Here is a 27,684-nt window from a genome sequence, read left to right as displayed (position 1 = left end):
TCATGATCTCGTGGTCTGTGGGTTCGAGCCCCACGTCGGGCTCTGTGCTGACAGCGCTGAGCCTGGAGCCTGCTTCGGATTCTGTGTCTCCCTCTCTCTCTGCCCCTCCCCCTCCCTCTCTCTCAAAAATAAATAAACATTAAAGAAAAAAAAAGCAAGCTGGTGGGGCTCTTGCTTCCTCACCCAGGTCTTATCCACCCACGGTACCTCTGGTCCTTGATCAGTCCCTCTGGGGCTGTGCCTTTTCCAGAATGGCCTCCAGAGGTGGAAGACTGCTCGCAAGGTCTCCTGCCATTGTCTCTGCTCCAGGCGAGCATTCCCCGTCTTTGTACCCCATGGTCTTGAGACCTTTCACCTATGGTATGATAGAAAGTGCTCGAATCCTCCCTAGAAGCAGTGGGTTCACATTTCAGTTCTGCTGCTTATTAGCAGCGTGATCTCTGGCAAATCACATGACTATTCTCAGCCTATAAAAGGGGATGATAGGGGCGCCTGGGTGGCTCGGTCGGTTGAGCGTCTGACTTCAGCTCAGGTCAGGATCTCACGGTCAGTGAGTTCGAGCCCCGCGTCGGGCTCTGGGCTGACAGCTCGGAGCCTGGAGCCTGCTTCGGATTCTGTGTCTCCCTCTCTCTCTGCCCCTCCCCCACTCGTACTCTGTCTCTCTCAGCAATAAATAAGCATTACAAAAATTTTTAAAAATTGGAAAGGGAATGATAAAAAAAATACCAGCTCCTCTCAGGGTTGTGCAGATGAATTGAGGTAATGGGTGTGAACCTGCCTGCCATATAGTAGGTGCTCAATAAATACTTACTGAAGCCATTTCAGTACTTGTCCTAACGTGTGGTTGCCAATAGTGGGTCATGGCTTCAGACCCTTCAGCCTAGTGGAGTGGTGGCCCATCCCCTCTCCATGGGCTCGGCTTGGTATGGGAGGTGAGATGTTTTCACTCAGGCCGTTCATGTGCTGGGCTGGAAGCTTCTGTGGGGCAGGAACTGTCTCACATCTGCCTGTGCCAGTGCCCGGGGCATCGTCAGCTCAGTAAGTGCTTCCTGAGTGACTGGTGCTTAAATTATGAATGGGCGTGGGGCACATGGCTCTGTGGTGTGGGGGGGTTATTATCAGAACACGGCTAACCCAGCCTCTCCCCTTGGCTCCCCTGCAGCTCGCCCTGAAGATGTCGGCACCAGCCTCTACTTTGTAAATGACTCCTTGCAGCAGGTGACCTTTTCCAGCTCCGTGGGGGTGGTGGTGCCCTGCCCGGCTGCGGGCTCCCCCAGCGCAGCCCTTCGATGGTACCTGGCCACGGGGGACGACATCTACGACGTGCCACACATCCGGCACGTTCACGCCAACGGGACGCTGCAGCTCTACCCCTTCTCCCCCTCCGCCTTCAATAGCTTTATCCACGACAATGACTACTTCTGCACCGCGGAGAATGCAGCCGGCAAGATCCGGAGCCCCAACATCCGCGTCAAAGCAGGTAAGGTGTCAGCCACCTGATGCCTCCTGGAGAGCTCCATCTTAAGGGTGGTGACGGGGAACGGGCAGAGCCCCTTGTTCTGAGGGTCCATGTGGGGGGCGTGGAAGAAGTCTGTCTCTCAAGGAAAGTCTTCTGGTCCTTTGGAGTCTTGGCTCCTTACGGGGTGGGCGTCCTTAGGCGAAAGGAACACCGTTCTGAGCCTTCCTTCCCATTCTCCTCTGCAAAGCTGATGCCAACACCTACCCCATTCATCACGACCTGTGATGGTAACTGCGATGGTGCTCGTTTATTTATTTTTTTTAACGTTTAGTTTTATTTTGAGAGAGAGAGCACAGGTGTGCACGCGAGAGGGGGTAGGAGGGGGGAAAGAGAGAGAGAGCACGCCCGCGAGAGAGGGAGAGAGAATCCCAAGCAGGTTCTCTGCACTGTCAGCACAGAGTCCAACTCGGGGCTTGAACTCACCAAATGTGAGACCGTGACCTGAGCTGAAATCAAGAGGGTGCTTAACCAACTGAGCCACGCAGGTGGCTGGTGCTCATTTATTTAAAAAAACAATTTTTTTAAAAATAATCTTTGTTTATATTTGAGAGGGAGGGAGATAGAGTGTAAGCAGGGAAAGGGCAGAGAGAGAGCGAGACACAGAATCCGAAGCAGGTTCCAGGCTCTGAGCTGTTGGCACAGGGCCCGATGTGGGCCCTGAACTCATGAACCGTGAGATCATGACCTGAGCCGAAGTCGGACGCTTAAGCTTAACCGACTGAGCCACCCAGGCGCCCCAAGGCAGCTGGTGCTTGTTTAAATTAAGTGTTCATTTCAGTGCTTGAATCATGGAAAATATCCAGTGAGTTGCTGGCTTCAAAAAACAAAAACCCCCCAAACCCACCCCTTTTATTTAAATATATAAAGAAAAGCACACATATTACAAGCAGGTAGCTTGATGAATTGTCACAGACTTTAACATCCAGATAAAGATACACAACATCAGCACCTCAGAAGCCCCCCTTGTTCCTCTTCTCTGTCACCACCCCCCTAGGGGAAACCATTGTCCTGACTTCTAGCAATACAGGTGCTTGCCTCTTTTTGTGCTTTATATAAATGGAGTCCTGCATTGTGTATTCTCTTGAATCCTTTGCTCACTCTTGTTTGTGGGATTTACCTCTACTGCTGTGTGTAGTTGAATGGGGTTGTTCATTCGCATGGCTGTGTAGTATTCTATCGTTCAACTACCACATTTATTTATCCAATCCACTGTTGATGGATCTTTGAGTCTATCTTAAGAGAACAGGCATTTAGATAAAACCCGTGATGGAAAATTGTAGCAGTGAAGCATTTTGGTCTTTGGAAGGGTCAGTGGAGGCAAGGAAGTGAGGTTTCTCAGCTGTCCTCTTTATTTTGTTTTTAATGTTTATTTTTGAGACAGACAGAGTGTAAGTAGGGCAGGGGCAGAGAGAAGAGGGAGACACAGAATCGGAAGCAGGCTCGAGGCTCTGAACTGTCGGCACAGAGCCGGACTTGGGGCTCGAACCCACAAACTGTGAGATCATGACTGAGCCAAAGTCGGATGCTTAACTGACTGAGCCACCCAGGCGCTCCTCGGCTGTTCTCTTTAAAGAAAATAAAAAATTTCATTTCTGGGAGCGAGGTCAGGAGGTGAGGGAAGGGCTTAGGTGGAGCTACTCTTAATTAGAATTTAATCTTAATTAATTAATTAATTCTAATCTTAATTAGAATGCCCTGGTATGTCATAATCCGTTGTAAGGTATACCTCAAGTAGCAATAAACCACTGACGTTTTGGGACTGATTTTCTTAGAAGAGCTTTCTGGGTGGGAGAGGACAGATGATGTTTTAGCCAACCCGCTCTGATGGCACCAAGCCTTGGGTGTCCCATCTTTCCTGGTGATTGTGTTGGGCAAAGAAGGGTAGGTTCTGGGGAAGGCCTCCCAACCTGCCGGCCAAGATCCTGCAAGATCTCTGACTTCCAGGATCCTTCTGCCTTAGGAGTGCCTGTCACAGGTCCAAGGTTCCAAGGAGCTGGCAACAGGTGTCCTCAGGGGGTGAGGTGGGGAGGGCACTCTTGATTAAAGAGCTGGTCTTCATCCAGTTGGTTTGGTTGGGAGTAGATGTGAGCTCTTCGAACCCAGGACCGTCCTCAGGGTATCGCTCCTGGGGCTCCCTGTGGAACTTCTTCTCAGGAGTAGACCCTTTGCACTGTCCCCCTAACACCATCACGTGCCGGGCTGGAAGCCCCGAGGCCAAGGTTTGGTGCAGTGCCGGCCTCCACAGCCTAGAGGACTGGTTTAAGAGAAAGTAAGGTCATATTTCCAGTTGTGTGCCTGTCACTGGGTTAGGATGCAGTTGTCATCACAATCCTGTGAAGTCCTTTTTTTTTTTTTTTTTTTTAAATACAAATGAGGGACTAAGACAAGGAGAGGTTAAGTGGCTTGCCCAAGGGCACATAGCCAGCTAGTCAGAGGTACAAGCTATAATGACAAACAGTGTTTTTACAGTGCTTTCCTGGGCCAGGCCTTCCACACGCTGCTGTTATCATTGTTGTGATTTCCTTTTACGAATGAGGAAACCGAGGCTCCAGAAGGTTAAGTACCTCTTGGGCAGAGTCACACAGCGGCTCAGAGGAGGAGGCGGGCCTGCCTGCTGCCGAGCCCGGCCTCTGCTGGTCCCCTGGGAGTCTTCAGGGCCGGGTGCACCCAAAGCCCAGCTCTGTCCTCTTCCATTCTGCTTCCTTCCTGTGTCAGCTCTCCGTCAGCCTCCTGGGTGCTTCTCTCACAGCCCTGGGCGCTGCCCTGCCCACACCCTTCTCCACCTCTCCTCCACCTCAGCTCTCTCTCTTCTTTGGCACAGTCACAACAGGGAGGTGGGGAGAGAATAAAGGCCTGGGGAGGCCGGGCAGGGCTGGCCTGACTAGAGACACAGCCAATTAAGCGGCTCTTGATGAAGCCAGAGGGGCTGCAGGTGCACAGCCAGAGGGGCTGCGGGGCCCTGAGCGTCACCCTGGCAACCGTGGCAGGGAGAGCAGGAGGGCACGCTGCCCAGGTGCCTGCTGAAGGACAAGGTCGGTAGACAGCGGGGATCTGGCTGCACCAACTCCGCTTGGCAGAGAAGGGTGGAAGGATGGAACGATCCCTGGAAGAGGCCAAGCAGAGGAGGACAAGGAAGAGGCAGGGCCCCTTGGCCCCACCCCCGAGGCTCAGCCAGCCCACCCATGGGACCCGACATGTAGCGTGGCTGCAGGTGACAGCGGCCTAGAACCCAGCCGCGGGACTGAGGCGGGAGGTCCCCACTGCACACTGTGGGGAAGGAACGGAGAGTTCTGGAGGCAGGGGCAAGCCTGGGGGTCAGGCTGTAGGCAGTGTCAGGAGGTAGGAGAGAGCAGTAAGGATTCTTTGTTGCGGGGAATCTTAGAGACCGCCCATTTTCAGACCATCACAATTTCAGATATTCTCTTCCGTTGTCCTCATAAACCACCAGGCCCTTCCGGAAAGTTTGGTGTGTGAGCTACATTTTCCCAGGCTGCCTGTCACGTTGAAGTGGCACAAAAGTCTGTTGTTACATCCCGTGTCGCAGTTTTTATTTTTGGCAGGTTATGGTCGCCGTGCCTAAAACCATTGCCACCCGGGGCCCAGGAAGCATGTAGGAAATCAGGTGTGGTTTGCTTAGAGGAATTCTATCGCATTTCCTCGTTGCCTCCGTATCCCCTTGTTGAATGTGATCACAACGCAGCACTTAGCTTGCTGCCCTCAGGCCCTCCCAATCGAATGGTTTGTTAATCCTCCCTGAAATTGGACAGGTTAGAAGCTGGGCTTATGGTCTTGCAGAGGAAGGCTGGGTATTTCTGAGGGGGAGTAGGCTCCCCCATAGGGCAGAGAGGACATGACTCAGGCAGGAGGAAGATCATGGCAGGAACCTTGGGGCTGGTTAAACGGGAGGTGGGGGAGGAAGTGATGGGGGGGTGGGGGCTGGGGGGGGCTGGGGGGGCTGAGCTGGCTCTCCGTTCTCTTCTCAGGGCCCTACCAAGTCCCAGCCTTGTGACATCCCCCCTCTTTCCCGCTCCCTCATCTTTCTGCAGTTTTCAGGGAACCCTACACCGTCCGGGTGGAGGATCAAAGGTCAATGCGTGGAAACGTGGCCGTCTTCAAGTGCCTCATCCCCTCCTCAGTGCAGGAATATGTTAGCGTTGTGTCCTGGGAGAAGGACACGGTCTCCATCATCCCAGGTAAGGCAGGACTGTGGCGCCGTGGCGGGCAGGGGTGCTGCGGGGCGGGCGGGGACTGGGGGAGAGATAAAGCAGAGGTGCTGAGTTGGTTGTTGAGCTGAGATCTTGAGGTTGGTTCTGGTGACTGATTTGTTATTGTTCTAGTGATGCTTTGGCAAAAAAAGCATCTTTGGTCTCGGCTGGGCACGTCTCTCCGTGGGGCGGTGGAAACCCACGTGCCAGCGGCCTCTCTCTCTGCTGGGCGTGCGACGGTCCTGTCTGGCACAGGGTGCATCCTACTCCCCCAGAGAGCGGGGTCTCCATCCTTCCTGGCCCCTGGACCTTTGCTTGCCCTTGCTTTTTGCAATGGGAGGTGAGGCTGGAGGCTCCTTCACCGTGGCGGGCTGTGGGGAGAGGACAGCCAGGAGGCTGGCTGTGGTGTGCATTCTCGCATGGAATGACCAAGCAATGAGCACCGGATCCTGAGGGCACCAGACACGGGTAACGTGCGTGTGGGACTTTGTTTTCATGACTTAGCCAAAGACCCCATTAGGATTCTAGCTGGCCCGAGCCTGCCTGTGCCTGGTATTGGGAGAAGAGGTCAATGCCACGTCGTGGGTTCACCTTGCTAGAGCCGCCATGATCGTGAGCCCCTCGTTCTTGGTTCCCTTTTCCTATGTGGTGTTGTCCCTTCAACAGGAAATCTGGTCTGGAAACCCCAAGAGAGGACCTCAAGTCCTCAAAATGCCTCCAGGCCTCCGGTTACAAAAGGGTGGTTTTCCCCCCACCGCTCCCAGCCCCTCTGTCTTCATCCCCGCACGGTGCACACGATCTCCTGCTTTTTCTTCCTCTCCCGGCCGAGCACCTTGGTTTGTCCTTTCTGTGAAATGGAGGAAGCTGACCAGGTGTTGAGTGCCCTTGCGGCTTTGATGTCTCATTGTTGGTCGTATGAAATGATTCTCGTTGCTTGGGTTTTCGGGTTGGTTAGGGAAGGCAGACTTCGATGCCTGAAAGCTGTAAAGCCGGGTTTCTAAATCGTGCTGCGCAGTGGAGTCCCGGGGGAGCTCTTTGGAAGACACTGGTGCTTGGGACCGCCCCCAAATCAGCATCTCGGTGGTAGAGCCTGTGCATCAGTGTTTTTAAAGCTCTTTACCTGGTTCCAGTGCAGTTAGGAGGAGAGCCAATGCTTCGGCATATTTACAGCTGACATGGCGGGATACTCTTCTGGAGACATTAATTTGTGTTTTGCTCCTGGTGCTTTTTCCTTCTCTCAGTTCCAAGCAGATGGCCAGGCCGTTATGTTTCCCGGCTTCAGAGCTTGTAGCAGGACAGGAATCCGAATCTACTTTGAGACAACCGCTCTTCCTGCCTTTTGTGAAACCATAAGCTCATAGGAGAGGTTAGGATGGGTGTTCTGGCTGGGGAAGAGGGCCTCTGAAGACAAGGAACAAACGGGACATAGACGAGTCCGAATCCCAGGGATGGAGATGGGACTGGAGGCCGCTTAGTGGGTGCAGCTGGAGGGAGCAGTTGGGCCCCACAATGGGTGGCTGTGTGTAGCTCTGCGGGGTCTGGGACTGAGTCCAGGGTTCTTGCGTCCAAATGAGGCATGGGGTGCACAGCTCCAGACCCAAAGGGATCATGCAGGCAGGGGCAACCGGCTGGTGAGAGACCGCGGACCTTGGCACATGCCTGGGGGAAGCCCCAGTAATGAAGATCGAATGGCCCATTTATCCCACAGAGTCCGATGGAACGTGATTGACAGAACATAAAGAGAGGTGGTATTTTTTATACACTTGAGTTTATGGACTAAGAGTTATATTCATTACAGTAGTATCAATTAGTAATATTATTAAATAATAATTATTATTGTTTGAGTGCTACTGCCTGCCAGGCACTGGCTCAGAAATGTTCCTATGTGATCTCATTTTGTTCTCATAAAAAGTCTGTTAAGTGTGTTTTTTCCCTCCACTTTACAGAAGAGGAAGTAACTTCTTCCGGGTAAGGCATCTATTAAGCAGAGGGCGGGGGCTCGAACTCAGGTCTGTTCTTTCCACCTGTGCACCAACCCCATGCAGAACTGCCTCCCAGCACCCATCCATGTATATCCAACGCAGTGTTACTCTGACTACACCAGAGGCTTTAAATGTGTGCTCTAGACAAGGCTTTTGGCCTTAGGAAGGGGAAGAAAAGTCCCTGTTGCGTTTTAGGGAAGGCTTCGTGGAATTGAGTCCCTGGAGCTGGCGACCAGACCACCTAGGTTGAGACTCATCCCACTGTTTAATGAGCTGCGCAAGTCTTTTGCCCCGCTGTGCCTCAGTTTCCCCAGCTATAATAAAATGGGCATGATGATTGCCCTACTTTACACGGTTTAAGAAGTCAATATTGTAAAAGGTTCCAAACGCCGCCTGGCACACCGAGGACCGCTGTGACCATGATGATGATGACCCAGTGGGAAGAGGGCATTCCTGTTCCTGCTGTTTCCCCTGGCAGTGTGTCTGTTTCCATGTAACAGGCCCTGTGGCCCCCCTTTTTGAGTTTCCCAGCGTGGGAAATGGCTGGCTCATCCACACATTCCCTGGCTTCTAACACGTCACCTTGTACATGCAGGGCAAGTGCTTGCTAAATGTTCCGTCGGAGCATGTATGGGTGGTTGGAAAAGTCGAGAAGGAATGTGGGAAGAGTGTTGAAATAAGGGTGATCGAAGTGGGTGTGGGGTCGGACGACATGACGACATCCGGTGCAGACGGGAGAGCAGGAAGGTTAACCCGACTCCTAGGCGTCAGAGCTGGAGGCAGTGAGCTTCCCCGCGGCAACCCTTGTAGTTGGGGCTTCGGGGCAATCTTTGATGTCAAGACAGGGCTGGGGGCCCCAAAGGGCATAATTATCAGGGAAGTGGGCTTGGTCCTAATCTGCAGGGCTCTGTTAAACTTCAGTTCTGTGGCACCTCTTTCTTTCCTTTAGCCTTGGAGAATTTTCCTCCCCTGCCCAGCCCTCGGGCACCATCCATAATCATTCTAGATCCTTCTACAGCCACGTTTTAGATCCAGGGACAGACTTTCCAAAGCACACAAATCCACCTAACACGCTCCCAGAGGAATCCATGAGAACCAGCGACTAGAGTTTTGCTTCCTCCAGCCTCTGTAGATGAGAAGCCAGAGCTTGGGCCCACACGCCGCATGCTTTAATTTTGGAAAATGCAAATTGTTCATTGTTTTTTTTTTTTTTCTCATAAAAACAGGATTATCTGCCTTCCCTACTCACACTGTACCCAGTGTGTGTGTGTGTGTGTGTGTGTGTGTGTGTGTGTGTGTGTTGTCTGGGAGGTCGGATAGCAGCTTCTCATGGTGGGGGAAGATTTAATGATTAGGTTGCCTTGAGGTTAGGGGAGGACCCAGGAGCCGGTTATCCCCCCTGATGCTTTAGAGTAGGCTTCTGGAGCAGACAGAACAGTGCTGACTTTGATCTCAGATCCTTCACAGACCACAGGGCCAACAGAAGCAGGTGATGGAGAGCAGGAGGAGGAATGGGAAGGCTGAGGTGGGTCGCTCAGGGCCCCAGGGGACATCTTCTTGGGGAGAGCAGCAGCCCTTTGAGGAGGGGGCGCGAGGGGGGTGGGTGCAGGCCTCTGCTAATGAAGAGCTTACCCTTCAACCCCTCTCTCCGAGGGTGTTTGGAAGGAATTAAGGGCTTGGTGCCTAAACGCGCTCTGTGAGTTGGGTGTTTGCTCACAGGTTAGCCTTCCCAGCTGTCCGGGGTGGGGAGGGGCAGATAAGCCTCCGGGAGCCGGCCGCAGAAACTCTCAGCAGCTTTTTGCCTGTACTTTTCCCAGGTAGAGGCTGGAGAGACCAAGATGCAAACTTTCCCCAAAATGCTACTTCCCAGAACTCCCTACTACACCCCTGCCTTTTCCCTCCAAGCTGGACGTCTCCATTCCATTGGGGTATTTAAAGATGTAAGAGCACAGAGCCTCTCACCTATGATCTGGCAATTCCTACCCTTTACTCCTGTCTCGGGGGCCTTGGTCTTGAGGAGAACTGGCTGTCCAGAGTGGGTGGGGTGGGGGTGTCCAGAGGGCAAAGGGCTGTGCACAAACATAAATCAAAATTAAGGCCTCCAGTGAAGCTGAGATGTGGTTTAATTTCCCATCTGCATGATCACCATTACAATGCATGTTATTGGATATAAAGATAAATCCGGCCCTGTTCCTAATAGCTTTTAATTTCCACCAGACCTGATTATATCGATGCGGGCTCCTTGTGGGAGTTTCCCAGCATGCTCTTCACCAGCATGTTGACTGGCTGTCGTGGCCCCAGAGGGGAGTTTTGGACACTGCTCAGATGTGGGCCAGATGTGTCCACCGGTGCTTTGGAAGACAAGCCTGGATCGGCTCCCTTGTCTCTGAGGATGGAGCTCTGGAATGCTGGGTTGTCATCAGGCCCTGGCTGGGCTGGGAGCACGCTGGGGGCCCTGTGTGTTGGTGGTGGGGGAGAGATGCAGGGGCCAGGAGGAATCTGGTCAGAGGGGGTCCGGGGACTCCTAGTGGGCAGGGCTCCTGGACCGCAGCCTACCCTTGACGGAGGAGAGTCAGCGAGCCCACCTCCCTGATGGTCCCCAGGGTTCCACGTTATTCCCGGGTTTTCTCAGACCTCTTTTCATCGCTGTGATGTCTGCTGTCTCCTCTGTACCTGTCCCCTCCTCTCCTTATTGATGATACCCTACTTCTCTTTTGTCCTTTAAACTCGGTCCACGTGGGTCCCCTTCCGGGAGGCCTTCCGTAAGCCTGCCGACAGAACTTATGTCGTATTCTCTTAGGTGATGGGTGGTTGTTTCTGTCTCCCTGCTGCAGGAGGGTATAAGGCTGTATCTTTTCCATCTCTTTATCCTCAGGGCCCTCTTAGCACCTGTCACAGCATAATAGTAATGAGATTAATGATAATATCTATCATGTATTGAGACCCAAATTATCTCTAATCCTTGCAATAACCCTTTAAGAGATAACATTTTTTGTTTCATTTTTTTTTTTCCCCTAATTTTATAAATGAGGACATTGAAGCCCAGGGAAATGAAACACTTTACCCAAGGTCACATAGCTAACAAAGGCTGTAACCTGGGTTTGAACTGGGGTCCTCCTAGTCCTTCTATCTCCCGCTGTCTCTCCAGGGCAAGCTTCTCATTAAGAATGGACTGTTCTTGGGGCGCCTGGGTGGCTCAGTTGGTTAAGCGACTCTGGATTTCAGCTCAGGTCATGATCTCACGGTTCGTGAGTTCGAGCCCTGTGTCGGGCTCCGCGCTGATGGTGTGGAATCTGCTTGGGATTCTCTCTCTCCCCTTCTCTCTGCCCCTCTCTGGCTCGCTCACTCTCTCTCTAAGTAAATAAGCTTTTTTAAAAACCGGACTGTCCTCAGGTTTTCTTACGGGAGGAGGGCCTGTCCCTGTCTCCTGCACTTGCCTAGGGACAGAAATGTGTCACCAACCTTTCTACCGACCTCTGGCTGTGTGTTCAGTGACCAGAGGCCCTGGCTTTTCTGAAGGGCAACAGATCTCTAGCTGAAAGATCAGTGAAAAAAACAGCCATTCTAACAAGAAGGCTTTATTGGGCACTGGCTCTGTTTTTGGCCCAGTGGGTGACACAAAGACCGTCCTCATCTGGGGGTTTAGGATTCAGTTCATACTGTCAGCTCTGATGGACAGGGATAGAAAATCTCCACGCAGTAAACAGTCATATATGATCTTGGTTTGCTTTGGAATACAGATTCAGCGTATTAATTGCATTTTGCTCAGACTGATACCAAGACTACCTCGGATCCCATATGTCTCCACCAACTTGGATGGGGGACGGAGCAGACAAGAGAGAGCTGGGTTGTGCCTGGAGACCAGTTTGGATGCATGTAGGCCACAAACGGAGAGAGTCACAGACTGTCAGGGCTGGAAGGGCCCTGGAGGTCCGGGAGCCCAGCCTCCACACTTACTGATAAACCGATGCTCTTTTGGGCCCCCCTTCACCCCTTCTCTCTTGACATTCTCAGAGCCCATTATTTCAACTGCTCATGAGGTGTTTTGTTTTTACTATCAGACTTCCCTCCTTCTTTGTGTATCTAAACCCTACCCATCTTTCAAGGCCTGGTTCAAATACCACTTTTTCCATGATCTCTTTCCCGATTTCTGCTAAGAATGGATTTAAAAATCACCCCGATTAACCTTCTTCGAGGGGATCCTTTTGTGAACTCCCTCCGGACTTTATCGGTTCCTTGCTCAAGGCGCTAATCGTGTTTTGTCTAGTATATTTGCAATCTGTGTTCTCCCCACCATGAGAATATATAACTAGCAAGGGCAGGCTCCTTATTTTATTCAGGCCCGTCTTCTCTCCAGTCTTTTAGAAGATGATTAATGAGGATGACAAAATGCCAGTCTCTCCCCCACTAAACTGTCATGTGGCAGGGAGGAAAGAGGCCTAGGTAAGGTCACACAGAAACCCGGTGGCATTACAGGGTTTAAGTTGGGTGGTCCTTGGTCTTTATTTCACTGAGCTGCTCCACAGCTACCCAGAGAGAGAAGGCTTCTGTGGGTTCCCCTGTGATGCTCTGTTGAGACGCAAAATGGGGGATCTCAGCTCTCGACTCTCCCGGGCCGTAGAGAAAAGGGGTGGGGATGGTCAGTCGGGGCTAATGTGGACTAGATAGTGTGCTCAAGGCAATTTAACAATGGGGTTTGGGCCCCTGCTGGGTGAAGGGCACAGGGTCAGGGCTTGAAGAGGAGCCGAACTGGCCCATGACCTTCTTCTTCCCTTCGGCAGAGCTCCGGAGTAGGGTTGTAGTATCTTCCCATGGAGAGCATGATATGACAGGGCTGCGATTCTTGCTGATGGTGGCCCAGTGAGCCATCCCAAAAGGGAGGGAAGCCTGCCCCTGAGTCTTGGGATACATTCCCCGGGGCCATGGGGGCAGAAAGAACGCTTTGGGTAGAGGTAGCAGCAGGGGCAAAGGCAGGAAGGCAGGAGAGGGGGTGGGGGTGACCCAGAGGGTAAATTAAGTGGTGAGAGCAGTTTGAAAAGGATGCCAGGATATGACGTTCGTGCCAGTTCTGGGAAGAAAAGCAAAAACAAAAGAAAACAAAATGTGTGTGTGGAGGGGCAACTTGGTAACGCCCAACACTTATGAAACCCTTACTAGGTTTCCAGGTTCTGCGTTGGCTCACTTAGCCTTCAAAGCAACCTGATGAAGGGACTATTATTCCCCCATTTTACAGATGAACAAACTGAAGCACGGCGAAGCTAAGTGACTTGCCTAAAGTTAGGAAGTGTTAGACCCACCCGTACACATCCGGATGCCATTCTTTGCATTCCTAAGCCCTACGCTATATTGCCTCCGGAAAACTTGACACACAAAATATATTTTAAAAACTGCTGCAAAGCCGCAAGAAGAAGACAACCGGATAGGAAATTGGGTGACAGATGGGAGCAGACAGCTTACAGAAGAGGTAGTGGGATGCAGCAGAAAGAAGGCAGGCTGTGGTCTTCTAGTCCTAATCCGTGCTCTTGAGCAAGTCAGTTTCAAAGCCTCTTTCGTTCGTCTGTGAAATGGGGATAAGGAAACCTGTGCACGGAATCCCTGCCAAGGAAAGCAGGCCTCTGGAGAGGCTTGAATTCTCAGGTGGGGAAGGAGGGGTCTAAACACGGCAGGGAGACGCTACCCCTGACCCCCAGCTTCGTGACGTTGTCTAGCCTTGGGCTGTGCTGGGCGCCGGGCTGGCGGTAGAACACGTGACCTTGGAGAAGACGGGACTAAGGCGAGATGGGTGACCACGGGGGCAAGATGAGGGAAACAAACCGCCAAGACGGTGTGGAATTCCTCTCCTTTTCACCTGTGCCTTGCACGGTACCTGATAGAAATGACATTAAAGGAAGGGATGAAGGCCTGTGGGGTCCGGTGGCAACACAGCAAAGCTCCCTTCCCGGGACACACTGCCCGGTCTAATCTCAAAGTGCTCAGACCCTGGTTCAGTAATAACTAGTGTCTCCACAACCCCACACCGTGTAGGAAGAGCTTTTTCGTGATCTCATTTGCTCTTTGCGGTAACCCCCATTACCTTCCCCACTTTCCAGACGGGGAAGCAGATGCAGTGAGGCTTGGGGACGCGCGTGGTTAGGCGAGAAGCGTATTAAGACACGTGTGTCTGTAGGGCCCGGCGGCAGGTGCCTGGACGTCCTGCCATTGAATTCTCCTCTTAACCCTGTGAGGCAGGCCTGCTACCCGCCCTCCCCTAACTCGTAGGTACACAGGAAATGAGATTCAGAGAGGCCAAGCAATTTGCTCCGGGTCACACAGCTTCTCAGTGGTGAAGCTTTTGTCGCTGGGACCCAGAGTCCATGCTCTTTACCTGTAACGCACGTTGGTGACTCTAGCCTGAGGCCTGTCTCGGGGACTCGTGGCAATTACTATTTCCCGCAGCAAGGCAGTTACAGAGAGGAAACAGCAGCTGGCCCTGAATTCTGTTATTATTGTTTGTTTATTGTTTGCTTTCATGGGGGAAGGGCCATCAGAATCAGACAGCCTTAATTTATTCCTTAGAGTGCAGAGAGAAAATCCTACCTTCTAAAGCCGTAAACCACACTCTGCAGGTGAGAGGTGACAGGGAAACATTCGGAAGCAGCAAAAGAATTCTCTCCCGAGTCGGGTGGCCTGACTGGAAATGATAATCATGGTGATAATAACGGTCAGTAAGCAAAGAAGTGATCAATTACTGAGCTCTTCTGTGATACGTGCTTTTCATGGGCCATTTTGTTTCATCCTCCCTAGTGTCTTATGTAGCGGCTGCTATTGTTAGCTCCATTTTGCAGATGAGAAGCCTGAGGCACAGGGAGGTCAGTCACCTGCTCAAGGCCACAGAGCGAGGAGCTGGGCCCAGGGCACGCTGATTTCAGCTCTGAGCGGTGACTTGGGCCGCCTCTCACACCGTGCCCTGTGCCGCCTTTCCTCTGTACGGCGTGCTCTGGCTTATAAAGCCTGCTCACAGGCATAATCTTACTGAATCTTTTCCATCCCATCTGAGGGGGACACGTTCTCAACTTCACCTAAGAGGGAAACCAAGGCTTGGGGGGATTGCGAGGCCTGCCCAAGGTCACCCAGCCAGGAAAGGGGGGGCGGGTACAGGAACTCCGGTGTGATGCCTGCCCCTCAGGAGCCCTTGAGGCCCCCGCTGGACCGCACGCCCACGGCTCCCCGGCACCCCTTCCGATCTCCCGGCGGGCGGGCTGCTCTGCAGTTGCCTGCCAGTTGGTTGGTTCCAGAACCATCAGCCGCGGCTCCACAGTCGAGCAAAATAGTCTGTGTTCACAGGTGCTTCTGGTGGTGTGTGCATGTGTCGTGTTTTGCTTTTCCATTTAGTTCATGGCAGGTGCTGCATTTCCAGAGCACCCACTGGGTGAATTTCAGCAGATTTAAGACAACTGCCGGCAGACGCTTTGCCCCGAGATCACGCCGTGGCAGTGGACGCGGAGCAAGCGGCATTGTTTGGTTAAGTTGGCACCTCTGTAAGTTACCCTGAAATCAGAGCGGGGTGCTTTATGGAAGGTTATCCTACACATAAATCATCATTAGACTACTTCATTTTTGTTTAATGCCTACCTAACTGTGCTGTAGTCTAAAAATGTGTGTTTAGTGAAGTCAAGGGTTGCAGGGAAATTATAGGGTTTTCAAAAACCCATTTGCTTTGCTGGTGTTCACATCAGAATCAATCTTGCTTTTAGTTCTCAATCTCATTGCAAACATGCAGGACTGCTCGCCGAATTCTGGCATTTAATGTAGGGTAGCGTTTATTCAGGAGAAGCCAACGGTGCTTACAGAATGGCAGAGCTATGTATAGATGGCACTTCCTGCCAAGCCTGTGATTTTGAACTCTGTTGCGTATCAATGAGACCTCACCGCCAGAACGTGAGCCGCCAGGGGACGGGCTGTGGTTCCAGGCAGAGGTCCACGCTGGCTGGGTCGCTGCGGGACGAGGGTCGACATCCGTAATGCCACAAGCGTCACTGAGCTCCAGCATGGAGTAGGCGCTCAGATGAGGTTTATTGGATGCCTACAAGAGACGTTTAATTGTGGGGGGGGGGGGGGGGTGCTGATCTCTGGATTGGGCTGTCAATGGCATGAATTAAAATAAAGGGAAGGGGGAGGCCCTGGGGCTGCTGTGATGCCTCAGGTCGGCAGGGCTTGCTGGGAGCCTCTTCTTGATGGAGTGAAGCTGTATAGCAAAGCGAAAACAGTGTAGGCTCTGGCCAGAGATCTGGGTTTAAATCTGAGGCCCGCTCCTTGCTTGCCGTGTGACCCTAGGTGGGTCTTTTTAATCTCTCTGAGTCTCATTCTCAGCAGCTGTGAAGATTAGAAGTTAGGTACTTTTTCTATGTGGAGAAAACATAGTCTCCATGTATAGCTAGCATTTTTTATATAGACCTGTTTTTTTGTTTTGTTTCCGTGTTTTGTTTTACATAGAGATCCTCTCAATGTAGGGTTTCAACTCTGTTTTGTGCTGAACAGATACAGGCTAACTGTTCCAGGGTTTGTCATCCCCTCCAGGCCTGGAAGGTCTCCGGGAGGAGTGAGGGTGCGGGTGGGAGCAAGTAGGTGGGGCATCCAGGGGGTGGGCATCTGATTGTGGGTATCTAGGAGTGAGCATGTAGGGGTGAGCTTGGGTCTCATTACATTGGGGCTGAGCGCCTTAGGGCAGGATGTTGAGGGAACAGACCCTCATGTTGGGGCAGTGGCAGAGTATTTCCCAGAAGGCCTATATACAAGCCCGATATTCCATCGGCTTTTGTGGTCCAGCAGGCACCTTGCCGTGTGCAGAAACCTCAGGACCTTAGGCATGTGTCTTAGTCAGCCGAAGCCTGCCTTTCTCAGTGGGATGCTGAGCCAGCGGAACCAGGAACAGCCTTCTGCATTCCAGGACAGTGACAGTAGGGGCTCAGAGGCTGGCACGAAGGCCTCTAAGTTGGAAGCATCTTCCTCTCACACCTAGAGGCTTCTGCCCTCCACATCAGGGTCAGAACATACCTGAACGCCCACATCTTTAGGAACACGGAATCTGCTGGAAGCCCGGAGGGGCGGCTGCGGAGCAGACGACAGAGTGGGAGACAGAGCCTGTGACAGTGAGTGGCAGTGGGGGTGGGAGTTGGAAGCGGAGTCTGGGCTTTCCGTTCAGCTGCTTATGGGCTCAGGAGTCAGCCAGGTATCGGATGCTACCTCTGTGTGGGGGTCTGGTGGGCTGTCTGAGGCCTTGTTAAGCAGAGGAGTCCCTTCAGAGACGATGCCGGGGGATCCTCCTCACCACCCTCGGAGTGGGACACAGAAAGGAAGAGGCTCGCTATCTAGAATATTCCAGAGCCTGCCGTCACACAAGCCCAGGGAAGCCGGGGTACCTGCTCAGAGCCTGCGCCCAGGAAAAGGCACAGACGCCATCGGGCTGCAGCTGGCAATGCCACGTCTTACGTTGGCTTCACCCCCCGAATCTTTCTAAATGGCTATGTTGGCATTAGCAACAAGCAGTGGTTGAATTTTCCCTTCATTATTTAATTTAGCAAATGTTTTTTGAGCATTTCCTGTGTGCAAGATGCTGTGTTATGTAGACAGGGATTCCCAAGGGTCTTTGCTCGAGGCTCTCAGGGGATTTGGAGAAATTCCTCTTTCCACACACCAAGGAAACTCATTTTAATTAAACTGTGTATGTGCGAATGGGTGCGAATAGTATGTGCGATGTAATTTGTACACGGTGAATATGTACATACATGTACCCACGCACGTACGGCTTTTTTAAGTTTTTGCTTAAATTCCAGTTAATATAGGGTGTGATATTGATCTCAGGTGCATGATATGGTGGTTTAACGCTCCTATACGTCACCTGGTACTCATCGCGACAAGTGTACTCTTTAATCCCCGTCACCTCTTGCACCCATGCCCCACCCACCTCCCCTCTGGTAACCATTAGTTCTCTATAATTAAGAGTTTGTTTCTCGGTTTGCCCCTCTGTCCCTTTGCTTGTTTGTTTGTTTTTATTTTTAATGTTTGTTCATTTTGAGAGAGAGAGAGAGAGAGAGAAGGAGAATAAGAGCGGGGGAGGGGCAGAGAAAGGGAAAGACAGAATCCCAAGCAGGCTCCATGCTGTCAGCACAGAGCCCGACATGGAGCTCGAACCCACAAACCATGAGATCACGACCTGAGCTGAGATCAAGAGTCAGATGTTTAAGTGACTGAGCCACCCAGGCACTGCTGTTTTATTTCTTAAATTCCACATATGAGTGAAATCATACGGTATCTGTCTTTTTCTAACTTGTTTCGCTTCGCAGAATACACTCTAGCTCCATGTGTGTTGTTGCAAATGGCAAGACTTCATTCTTTTTAACAGCTGAGTAGTATTCCAGTGTGTGTGTGTGTGTGTGTGTGTGTGTGTGTGTGTGTGTGTGTGTATACACACACACATACACACCCCATATCTTCTTTATTCATTCATCAGTGGACACTTGAACTGTTTCCATAATTTGGCTATTGTAGATACTGCTGCTATAAACATCACGGTGCATTAATATTTTTGTATTTGGGTAAATACCTAGTAGTGCGATTGCTGGATTGTAGGGCAGTTCTATTTTTAGCTTTTTGGGGGACCTCCATACTGTGATCCAGAGTGCCTGCCCCAGTCTGCATTCCCACCAACGGGGCACGGGTGTTCCCCTTTCTCTGCATTCTCGCCAGTACGGGTTGTTTCTTGGGTTGTTGATTGCCGCCATTCTGACCCGTGTGAGGGGATATCTCATTGTGGTTTTGATTTGCATTTCCCTGACGATGAGTGTCGCTAGGCGTCTTTTCATGTATTCAACACTCCTGGTTTTTGCCTCTGGAAAGAGGAGACTCCCCCTCACCTGTGTAGACCCCCACACGCGCCCTCAAGAGCAGAGACCCAAGGCAGACACCTTGGCCACTATCTTTGGGGAAGGGCATAGGAGCATCTAGCTCCAGAGTGCGTCTGGGTGAATGTACAGAGCTTGGCCTTTTCTCCTGAACAGCAGACGGTCCCCTGTTCTCCTCTTCATCTTCTGGGCAGGAATGAGGGTGAACTCGGTGTCGTGAGTTTTGTGGACACCCTTGGAGCGGTCACTATTTGATGAGGCCTGTGAGGTGTAGGTACAGGAAAGGTGGGCAGAGGCCTGGAAGATGCAGCGACCCTTGCCGGCCGTTGAGGGGCGTGCTGCCTGATAGGCGAGTCGAACATGGGACACAGGTGACCCCCAATGAAGGAGGCTGTGATTAGGGCACAGGAGAGGCACGGCCTCTGCGGGCTCACGGGTGGGAAGCCCTGTCTGCTGTGGTTAGAGCAGGTGCCACACCAGAAGCAGCGTTTCCCAGGGGTCCTGGAGAATGAGTTGTTTTGGCAGGCGGTGCTCCCGCAGGGGACAGTGTTCTAGACCTGTCTGCTCTCAACGTTAGAATCACCACTATCGTCCAGGCCCACCCCAAACAATGAAGTCTGGATCCCGGCGGTGGGGGGGGGGGGGGGGGGGGGGCGAGGTAAGACCCAGTCGTCTGTATTTGTGAAAGTCCCCTAGGCGATTCTAGGCGATTCTGGTAAGCAAACCCGTGCTCTGCATACAGGAGGCCATGGCGGGGGTAAAGTCCCCGGGTGCCCGGTGAACAAAGGCTGTGCCCTTCGGGGAGACTGGCTGGTGTGTCTGGAGCTCACGATATATTTATTTAAGGGTGGGGAGTAATTAATGCTATACCGAGTTTTATGTAATTAAAGGGGAATGGGGAGTCGTTGAAGATTTTGAGTGGGGAATGGTCCGGACTTTGGGGAGCTGGTCTTCGGTGGTTAAGGATGTTCCCAGAAACACAGAGATCATCTGCCTCCCGGAGTCTAAGCCTGCCCTTAAATTTCCCAAGAATTATCACTGGGCCTCCTTTGGGCAGGCGCGCCTCAGAGTCTAAGCAGTATAGGGATTAAAGACAAACGGAACAGTCCCTCTCTTTTTGCATTAGTGAGTTAAATTTGCATTGTGCATTTATAGTTTATAGCTCACATATTATACTTCGGCTCTCACAAGGTTTCTGTGCAGCACAGAACAGTCCTTCCCATTTCCAGATGAGCAGACAGAGGCTGTGAGAGATTCGGTGACTTTGCTCTTTCCTCCGGTACCTCCGATGGCATGGGCCAGGTGCGGAGCCAGGCGCTGTGGTAGATGGGACGTCATGTTGTAAAGACAGAACGTAGTTCCTGTTTCCGCGCGGTCTGTGGCCCGCGGTGAGTGGGAAGAGGCTCTGCCCCACCAGCAGTTACCCAACTGGATAAATAAGACGGTAAGAGCTCCAGTGCGTCTGTTTCATGAGTTGAACTCATCAAGGCCCGTTGCATCGATTGGTCTCATTGTATTGTTGGGATAAAATGGGATCACGGTGGCATTGTCCCCATGTTCCAGTGAGGAAATGGGGCCTCAGAAGCGCCCTGCCCAAGGCCCTGCCCAAGGCCCAGGAGTCAGAGGGGGAGGTGAGGCCATGCTGTGCAGAGCGCGTGGAGTTTGGAGGGGAGGCTGGTGATAAACCCACGGTACCTGCATGTGCCAGGCACGGCGTGGATTACTTTATACAGGAGAACTTGTGTCGTCCCCCCAATATCGTGATAAGGAGGTTGGGATTACCAGCCCCATTTGACTTATTTATTTATTTATTTTTAGGGAGAGAGAGAGAGAGAGAGAGAGAGAGAGAGAGAGAGAAGGGGGGGGCATAAGTGAGCAAGGGGCACAGAGAGAGAGAGAGAGAAGTGGGGCTCACCCGAAGCGGGACTTGAGCCCACCCGATAGGGGACTTGAACTCACGACCTGTGAGATCGTGACCTAAGCCGAAGTCAGATGCCCAGGGGCCCTACCAGCCTTATCCGAAAGATGAGGAAAATGAAGCACGTTGAGGCGAAGTAACTTACCCGAGGCCACACGGTTGGTAAGGAGCGGACTGGGGACTCAGTCCCAGGTCCTGTGGTGCCAGGCCCCACTCTTCACCTCTAGGCCACGTGTCGGGGTCTCTCGGGTCCCAGGCCCAGGGTCTTCCTGCGACACAAAACAAGACCACAAAAGGCAGACTTCAGTCTGGGTGCAGGGTGTCCAGATCCGAGGTCTCTGTCTGCGTGTCCAGGAGTGAGATCTCATCCGGAGGGGGAGTGTGAGACGACCCTCCATGCTGGGAGGCCCAGCGCCCAGGTATAATCTCCTTAACGCCCCTCTTCCCTTTGTCTTTGCCCTCTCTCGTGTGGATTGTGTGCCTGCTTGTCACCACCTCCCCCAGAGTATGCTGAGGATTGGACCAGAAAGCTGGGGGAGGGGCACAGGTTTCTGGCTCCCGCTCTCTCGTTGACTGCTTTCATTTCCCTTCTCTGGATGTCACTTTCCTCATCTGTAAGCGGAGGGGCTGGAAGAGATGATTCCACACATCCCTTTCGGCTTGGTTCAGTTTAACCCACTCTTTGAGCCCCATGCGCCCACCATCATACCGGGCACCGGGGGCACCGTGGGTGACAGGTCTGTGTCCTGCTGGGGAGACAGACATGTCCGGAAAAGAGCTCCGACATGCATGTTCCTTAAAGACACTCTTACATATGGGCAAGGCAGGAATTGTCATGGCAACTGTGTGTGTGATAGTAAAAGGATTGGAAACCAATATAGATAAATTAAATCTCTTCTATTTCCGCAATGAAATACTATACTGTAGGGGAAATGCATGAAGCAGAGCTTTACAAATCAGCCTGGACATGTCATGAAAAGAAAACCGAAAACAAACGTCGAAGGGGAGAAAGCAAATCGCAGAAGGATGTGTACATTATGGTACCATTTGTATAAAGTTTGAAAACATGCAAAGCAGTACCCTGCATTGTTTCTGGATACATACATATGTAGCCAAAGTAAAAAAAAACATGCATGGGGATGATAAACACCACATTTAGGGTAGCGCTTACCTCTGAGGAAGGAGGCAACGGACTCACTGAGGGAAAGACAACTGTTTCCAGAAGGTTTTCTTTCTTAAAATGTTTCTTCCTAAAAAGAGCTGAAGAAAATATAGCCAAAATAAACATGGGTGCTTTTGTATTATTTTTACCCTTTTTCTATAAGCGTGGTGTCTTCCATTAGGAAGAACCCGTTTCAGCACAGGACGCAAAATGCGGGGAGAAGGGTGGGGTCACGCTCGGGGTCCTTCTGTGGCATTCCAGGGTTGGGGGGCTGGGAATGCCGAGAGAGCTCGTGGCTGGTGAGTGTGGGATTTGGGAAGCCGATCCCAGGGGCTCTTTGTGGGTGGAGCTGGGGAGAGGTAAGGAGACATGCCCACATCTCAGTGATGCTCCCCCCACCCCTCCCCGCCCCACCGCCGCCCTCCCCACCTGTTTCCCGCCTCCTCTGCCCCGGCCACCTTGGGCAGGGCTGGTGCTCAAGAGCTGTTAAATAACTACGTTAAAAGTGGTATAAATGTAAGAGGAGGAGAGATGTATCTACCTCGGGACTTCATTGTAATCTGTGTCGTGGTTTAATGAGAGCCTGGCCACCCAGCGTGAGGGCCCTGAAAATGAATACCGGATGTTCGTGGGGCTGGGAGACCCCTTGGTCTGCCATTCTCCTAAGAGCTGGGAGCCTAGGGGTGTCCTGGCAGCCGTTGCCATATGTCCTTCTGTCCTGAGGGGCAGTGAGTCAATGTCAGAGGCCAGCTGGGGAGGGACGAGTGACTTGGGGATGCGGGGAGGGGCCCCGATCATTACCTGCCTTGAAGGGTTTACTCCCAATCCCAGCTCAAATGACAAGAGAAATCTGGGAGCCCAGGTCGTAGCAGATGAGGGAAGCTGAGAGAGAAAGACGATCTGCCCGTGCTCCGCAGGGGCAGAGTGGTGAGAGGAGGGGGGGTGCCCCATGGGACCTGGAGAACAGAGGGTGGGTTGGGCAGGGGGCAGGGTGGGGCTCTCCAGCTGCCCCCTCCTCCTTCACCTCTCACAGCACCTAGTTCCATCCCAGTTTATCCTGCAACAGTGATTTCCTGTTCCTTCTCTGGTTCTCCTGCCCTCTTGAGTGCCCAGGTCTCAGGTAGCACCTGCACATGGAGCCCACTTTACAGATACCCTCTGTGGCCTTGGTTGGGCCTGGCACGAGGCCTCAAGAAGCCCCCTACCACATGACGAGAGAGGCGGTCTCATGGTCAATGGGGTACATTTGTGTTGCGATCCCCCTAGGTCTGAGAGTATCGCCAGAGTGACAAAGAACACAGAATTAGCGTGCGTGTGTGTGCAAGACAGAGTTTCTACCCGGTTTGGCCTAAGTAGGCCTGTAATAGACGTGTTCCTGAAAAGCAGTGTATGAGATCTCACCTCAAATGGAAGAGTGCTCTTTCCAGGGAAACCCGGAGGTGATCTTGGCAAGCCTGTGAATAGCTGGGCGCACTCACGGACCACTGATGCAAATAGACAACCTTTCCGGGAAGCAGTTTGGCGACGTGGGGCCATCAGGGCCTGCACACTTTGGGTTCTGTCCTTAAGAAGTAACCAAAGATGGCAGTAAAGATTTCTGTTTGCTGCAATGTTATTTACGACAGTGAAAATTTTTTTTTAACGGTCCCGAATACCCAATAATAGGGGGATGATTAAATAATTTATGGGTACGATAATGTAATGAAATACCCCAATGCATTTTTAATTACATGAGAAAAGGATCATAATACGTTAAGTGGAAAATACATTTTTATCTATGTAATAGGAGTCCAACTGGTTAAAAAAAAAAACACCTACCATAGATGAATGTCTTGAAAGAAATGCTTGCATTAGTGACAGTGATTGTTGTGGTTATCTTAGGGTAGTGAGATCGGGAATGATTTCTGATCTCTTTCTTGCAGTTTTCTAAATTTTGCAAGGATGTGTTGAGATTAAACGTGAGGTGGGTCGAGGATGGAAAGGCCATATCTAAGTGCAGGTGCTTTGCAAAGTAGCCGCTACTCCTGTGTGGTTTTTTGGGTTGTTTTTTGTCTTTTTGTTTGTTTGTTTTTAGCAACTGCCTCTTTTATGAAGTTCCTTTTGATGTTGGGCTGAAATGTGCTTTCCTGAAATTCGCCCCTCTGGTCCCCTTCCTGCCCCCCCCCCCCCCCGCCCCCCAGACTAACACAGAATGAGTTTTCCTTCTTGCCTTGTGGCACCCTTCAGAGGACAGACCTCATCCTGTCCTGCACCCCCCCTGCCCCCCCATGTCCCTTTCTCCTGGCTCTAGGGGACCGTTTCTGCAGCAGGTCCCTTCTAGGGTTTGATCTCATATGTCATCCTGGGTGCCACCTCCGGTCAGACTCCAGTTCGTCAGCATCTTTCTCAAAACACAGGGCCGAGAGACGCCCCGCACCACAGATGGTAATGAGACTCCAGCCTCTCCTGGGCCGGAACATGCTGTTTCTACCAGTACAGCTGGGATCAGGTTTTTATCAGCCACCCTGTGGCCTTGGCTCCTTCTGGCTCAGTAGCTCTGGGCCCTGAATTTTTCAACTGCCTCATTTCTAAAATAAGAACAATAATATTTTTCTATAACCCGGATATTGATAGGGTGGCCCCTGCCTCTTACAAGCTACAAAATTACCCCTAATCTTAATTCCACTTCCTTGGAAATGCTTCCGGGCTCATAGCCGTCCCTGGCTGTGGTTCCTTAGCTCCGCCAAATTCGCATTTTTTTGCTCTGTGTTTCAGGGATGCTTCTTTTTCCTTGTCCTGATGTGGAGCGAATGTGGCATCAACCTCCTTCCTGATTTTCCCCCAAGTCCCACCCCCCGACCTGGGCCTGCAGGTCTCCCGCAGAACTTTTTGAGGGCTTAGGGGATACGGGACAACATGGCACCAGGAAGGCATGCTTGTCCTTGGGAATCCACTGGCACCCCCCATGTTGAGTGGCCTTTCTCCCTGTCCCCAGCTCTGAACCAGAGCTGCGAATCCCGTCTCTGAGAGGAGGCCAGCACCAGTTTTCTCTCTCCCACCTCCCAAGTTGACCTTCCAATGGGGAAGATTCAGAGGGCCATTCAGATCTTTCACACAATTCCAAGGAGTCTGTTGGCATTGATGAGTAGGAATGTATTTCATAGAAAACCCATGACGGTGCACTTACTTCTCTTCCTCTCCTCTGGTGTTTTACCAAACATGGGGCTTCCCTCCTCCCAGGAAAAGGGCCTGTCCTCCCGAAGGGAGACAATGTAGCAGCGACTCCAGGCGCACTGGTGGGATGGGTACAGGTGCGGTGTCTCGTCTCAGGGCCGGGCCGGGACCAGGCTGCCTTACTCCGTGGCAAGGTGCTGCCTTGTTGCAGTGCTGTCAGCCCTAACACTCGGAGCCCACCCCCCCGCCACGGCCAGGAGAACTTTCTAATCTGGTTTTGCGACTCGATGAAGAGAAAATGTCAGAATTTCTTAAGAAGGTTCAAAAACAAGAGCTCCTTAAAAAGGCTCGTTTTGCATTTCTGACTCCACTCTGTGGTTTGATTAAAGTCAGGAAGGGTTGTTGTCTACTTGGAATTCCTGAGCAAGCGGGAATCTTCCAGAGGAAAAAAGCTCTGGTGCAGGAGGGAGAGGGCAAGCCAGAGGAGGCAGGAAGGAGGCCAGGGCCTGGGTCTGGGCTGGGTCTCACCTTGGACCAAGTTGGTTCCCTCTCGGAACTTTCTCATCTATAAAATGGGGGTACTGATGTAAGTTATTTCGCTAGGGCTATTTCCTTGGCTATCCCTCACCTCAACCAGGAGCTGGGACCAGCTGCTGGTACTTCCCTGGGGATCTGCCTCCTTCCTTTAGGGAAATTCTTCCTTAAACCTCTCTTCCATCATCGATGAGCATTCACATAATCCACCTTCTCTCTCCCTGGCCTTATGACTATTTTATATTTCCTTGCAAGCCCTTTGGGGCTCCATTTAGAAAGAGGAATTGGACTCCAGTGCTGCCTGGTGACTTACACGGGAGGTCATTGAAGGCTTTTGAAGCATTGTTTTCTTGGACGGACAGATCTCAGAGCTCGGTGCCCTAGGGCAGGGGTTCCTGGTTCCACTTCTCAGCACCAGTAGAACAAAGATAATACTGGTTTGGCGTGTTGGGGGGAAAAGGAGGACGATCTCCCACGGAGGGTGACCGGATCCCACAGGTGGTGGTGGGGGTCCGCCCGCCCCAAGTCCTGCCCGACTTCTCTCGGAGCGAGGTATCTCTGCACATGGGTCTCCCATCTCGGAGTCCGGAGGAAAGCCCGAACGTAACTTGTAGGTAGGAAGGTACCTGTAGGTAGGTGAGGGGGGCAGTTGGAAGCTGATTTTCTGTGGATGAGGAGGTGCCGTGACAGCACAGAGTGACCCAGGTAGCTTCCCCGCAGCCCCTTCTCTTTTTCTCCATCTCCCCGTGACTCCTCCTGGGGGGACTTTAATGGTACAGTCACTGTGTCAGGAACAGCTAAAAAGGGGCGAGCCACTTAGCTGTCACCGTCAGCTTTCAAACCTCTCCTTCTTCTGCTGGTGGTGGTGAAGGATCCGTCACGGCCCGTGTTCCTTCATCTTTGTATGACAGCATGTGTGTGTGGAGCCATCTATCCACCCACCCATCTGCCCTCCCCCTCTGGGCCCTGGGTCCTGGCCCATGATATAGTCACAGCGCAGGTGACAGTCAGGGGAAGCGTCCCTTCTCAAGGAGAACTTTCGACACGAAGGTGGGAAAGATCAAGGAGCAATGGCTGCTGAGGGGAGCGGGTGACGGAGACAGAGTGATGGCAGTGAGTTGAATTAATTCCCTGGTGTCGGATTTAATGAAGGGCTGCCTTCTGTGCTTCAGAAAGGCACATCATGGAGTGATCGGTGCTGGATGCACGCACAGCTCCAATTAAGAGTTTCTGCACCTCACAGGGGCAGGGTGCCTTTGAATCTCTAGACTCAGGGGGCTTTTCAGCCCCCACCCCCTTCCCTGGCTTGCACAGCCTAATCCCGAAGTCAGGGATCTTTGCTCCTCTTAAAGGGAAAGGACCCCAGGATCTTTTTCAGCTGCCTCCATGCGTCCCCCGAGTGGCCCTGCCTTCCCCGACCCCTCTCCGGTGTCCTTAGGTCAGGCGTAAGCCTCTCCTTTGCAAACTGGCCATTTCTCCTGATCCCCAGTGAATGAATCCTGGAACCACAGAGGCTTAGTACTGGGAGGAGACTTGCAGGTAATCTGGTCCAGAGTCCTGTAATCAGTGACAGAGCCGGGACTAGAACCAGGCTCTCTAGAATCATCTCCCCGGCTTCCTGTCTCGCTTCTGGCAGCAGGCGGGGTGAGTGACAGCTGTTCCAAAGCCCCACTGGGTCGTAGGTCTCAGCTGTCAATTCAAGGCGATTCTCATGGCCGTCGTCGGAAGGAGGCAACTTAGCCACGTGTCACTCTTGACAATCGAGAAAAGTGTATGCACATCGTCTCCGGTCGTTACTGTTGTGTTGAAGCCCAGGGAGACACCCTTAGCTTGGGGTCTGAATCCTAGCTCAGCCACGAATACATGACCTTGTGCAGCATCTCGAACTTGCCTTCTCGACACCCACGTTTTCTCATCTGAGGATGGAGAATCACAACACTCATTGCACAAGCTCGTAACAGAGTAGGCTCTCGTTTTGTAAATGAAGGATAAGGCTCTGAGGCGAGGTGACATGCCCCCAAACACAGCAGCAACACATGGCAAAGAGGGAGCCAGAACGCAGGTCTCCTCACTGGCGAGCTCGTGCTGTCTTGCATCACGTTGGGCTGAAGTGACATTATCCTTATGCTTCTCCGTCGTCGTCGTCGTCACCATTATCATCATCATCATCATCATCTCTGCCACCATTTATTGAGCCTTTACTATATGCCAGGAGCTATGGTAAGTGCTTTTATAGACTTTATACCATTTACACTTGACGACGACCCTGTGGGGTAGGTGATTAATTTATTCCCATTTTACATTTGAGGAAGCAGGCTTAGCATTGCCCGA

The 27,684-nt window shown here is 52.1% G+C and overlaps 1 protein-coding gene across 1 annotated transcript in view; it reads left to right on the top strand.

Moving 5' to 3' along the window:
• DSCAML1 (DS cell adhesion molecule like 1) overlaps nucleotides 1-27,684 on the top strand; it is a 351,352-nt gene that overhangs the window by 15,259 nt on the left and 308,409 nt on the right. The window contains exons 2-3 of the mRNA XM_058686854.1: nucleotides 1,163-1,480; nucleotides 5,566-5,712. Coding sequence (XP_058542837.1) covers nucleotides 1,163-1,480; nucleotides 5,566-5,712 — 465 coding nt within the window. The remainder of the gene's footprint in view (nucleotides 1-1,162; nucleotides 1,481-5,565; nucleotides 5,713-27,684) is intronic.

This window comes from Neofelis nebulosa, chromosome 10 (assembly GCF_028018385.1).
Source record: "Neofelis nebulosa isolate mNeoNeb1 chromosome 10, mNeoNeb1.pri, whole genome shotgun sequence".
In the NCBI taxonomy this organism is placed as follows: Eukaryota; Metazoa; Chordata; class Mammalia; order Carnivora; family Felidae; genus Neofelis; species Neofelis nebulosa.
The sequence above is the reverse complement of the archived record's forward strand: the minus strand, read 5'-3'. Positions and strand labels throughout refer to the sequence as shown.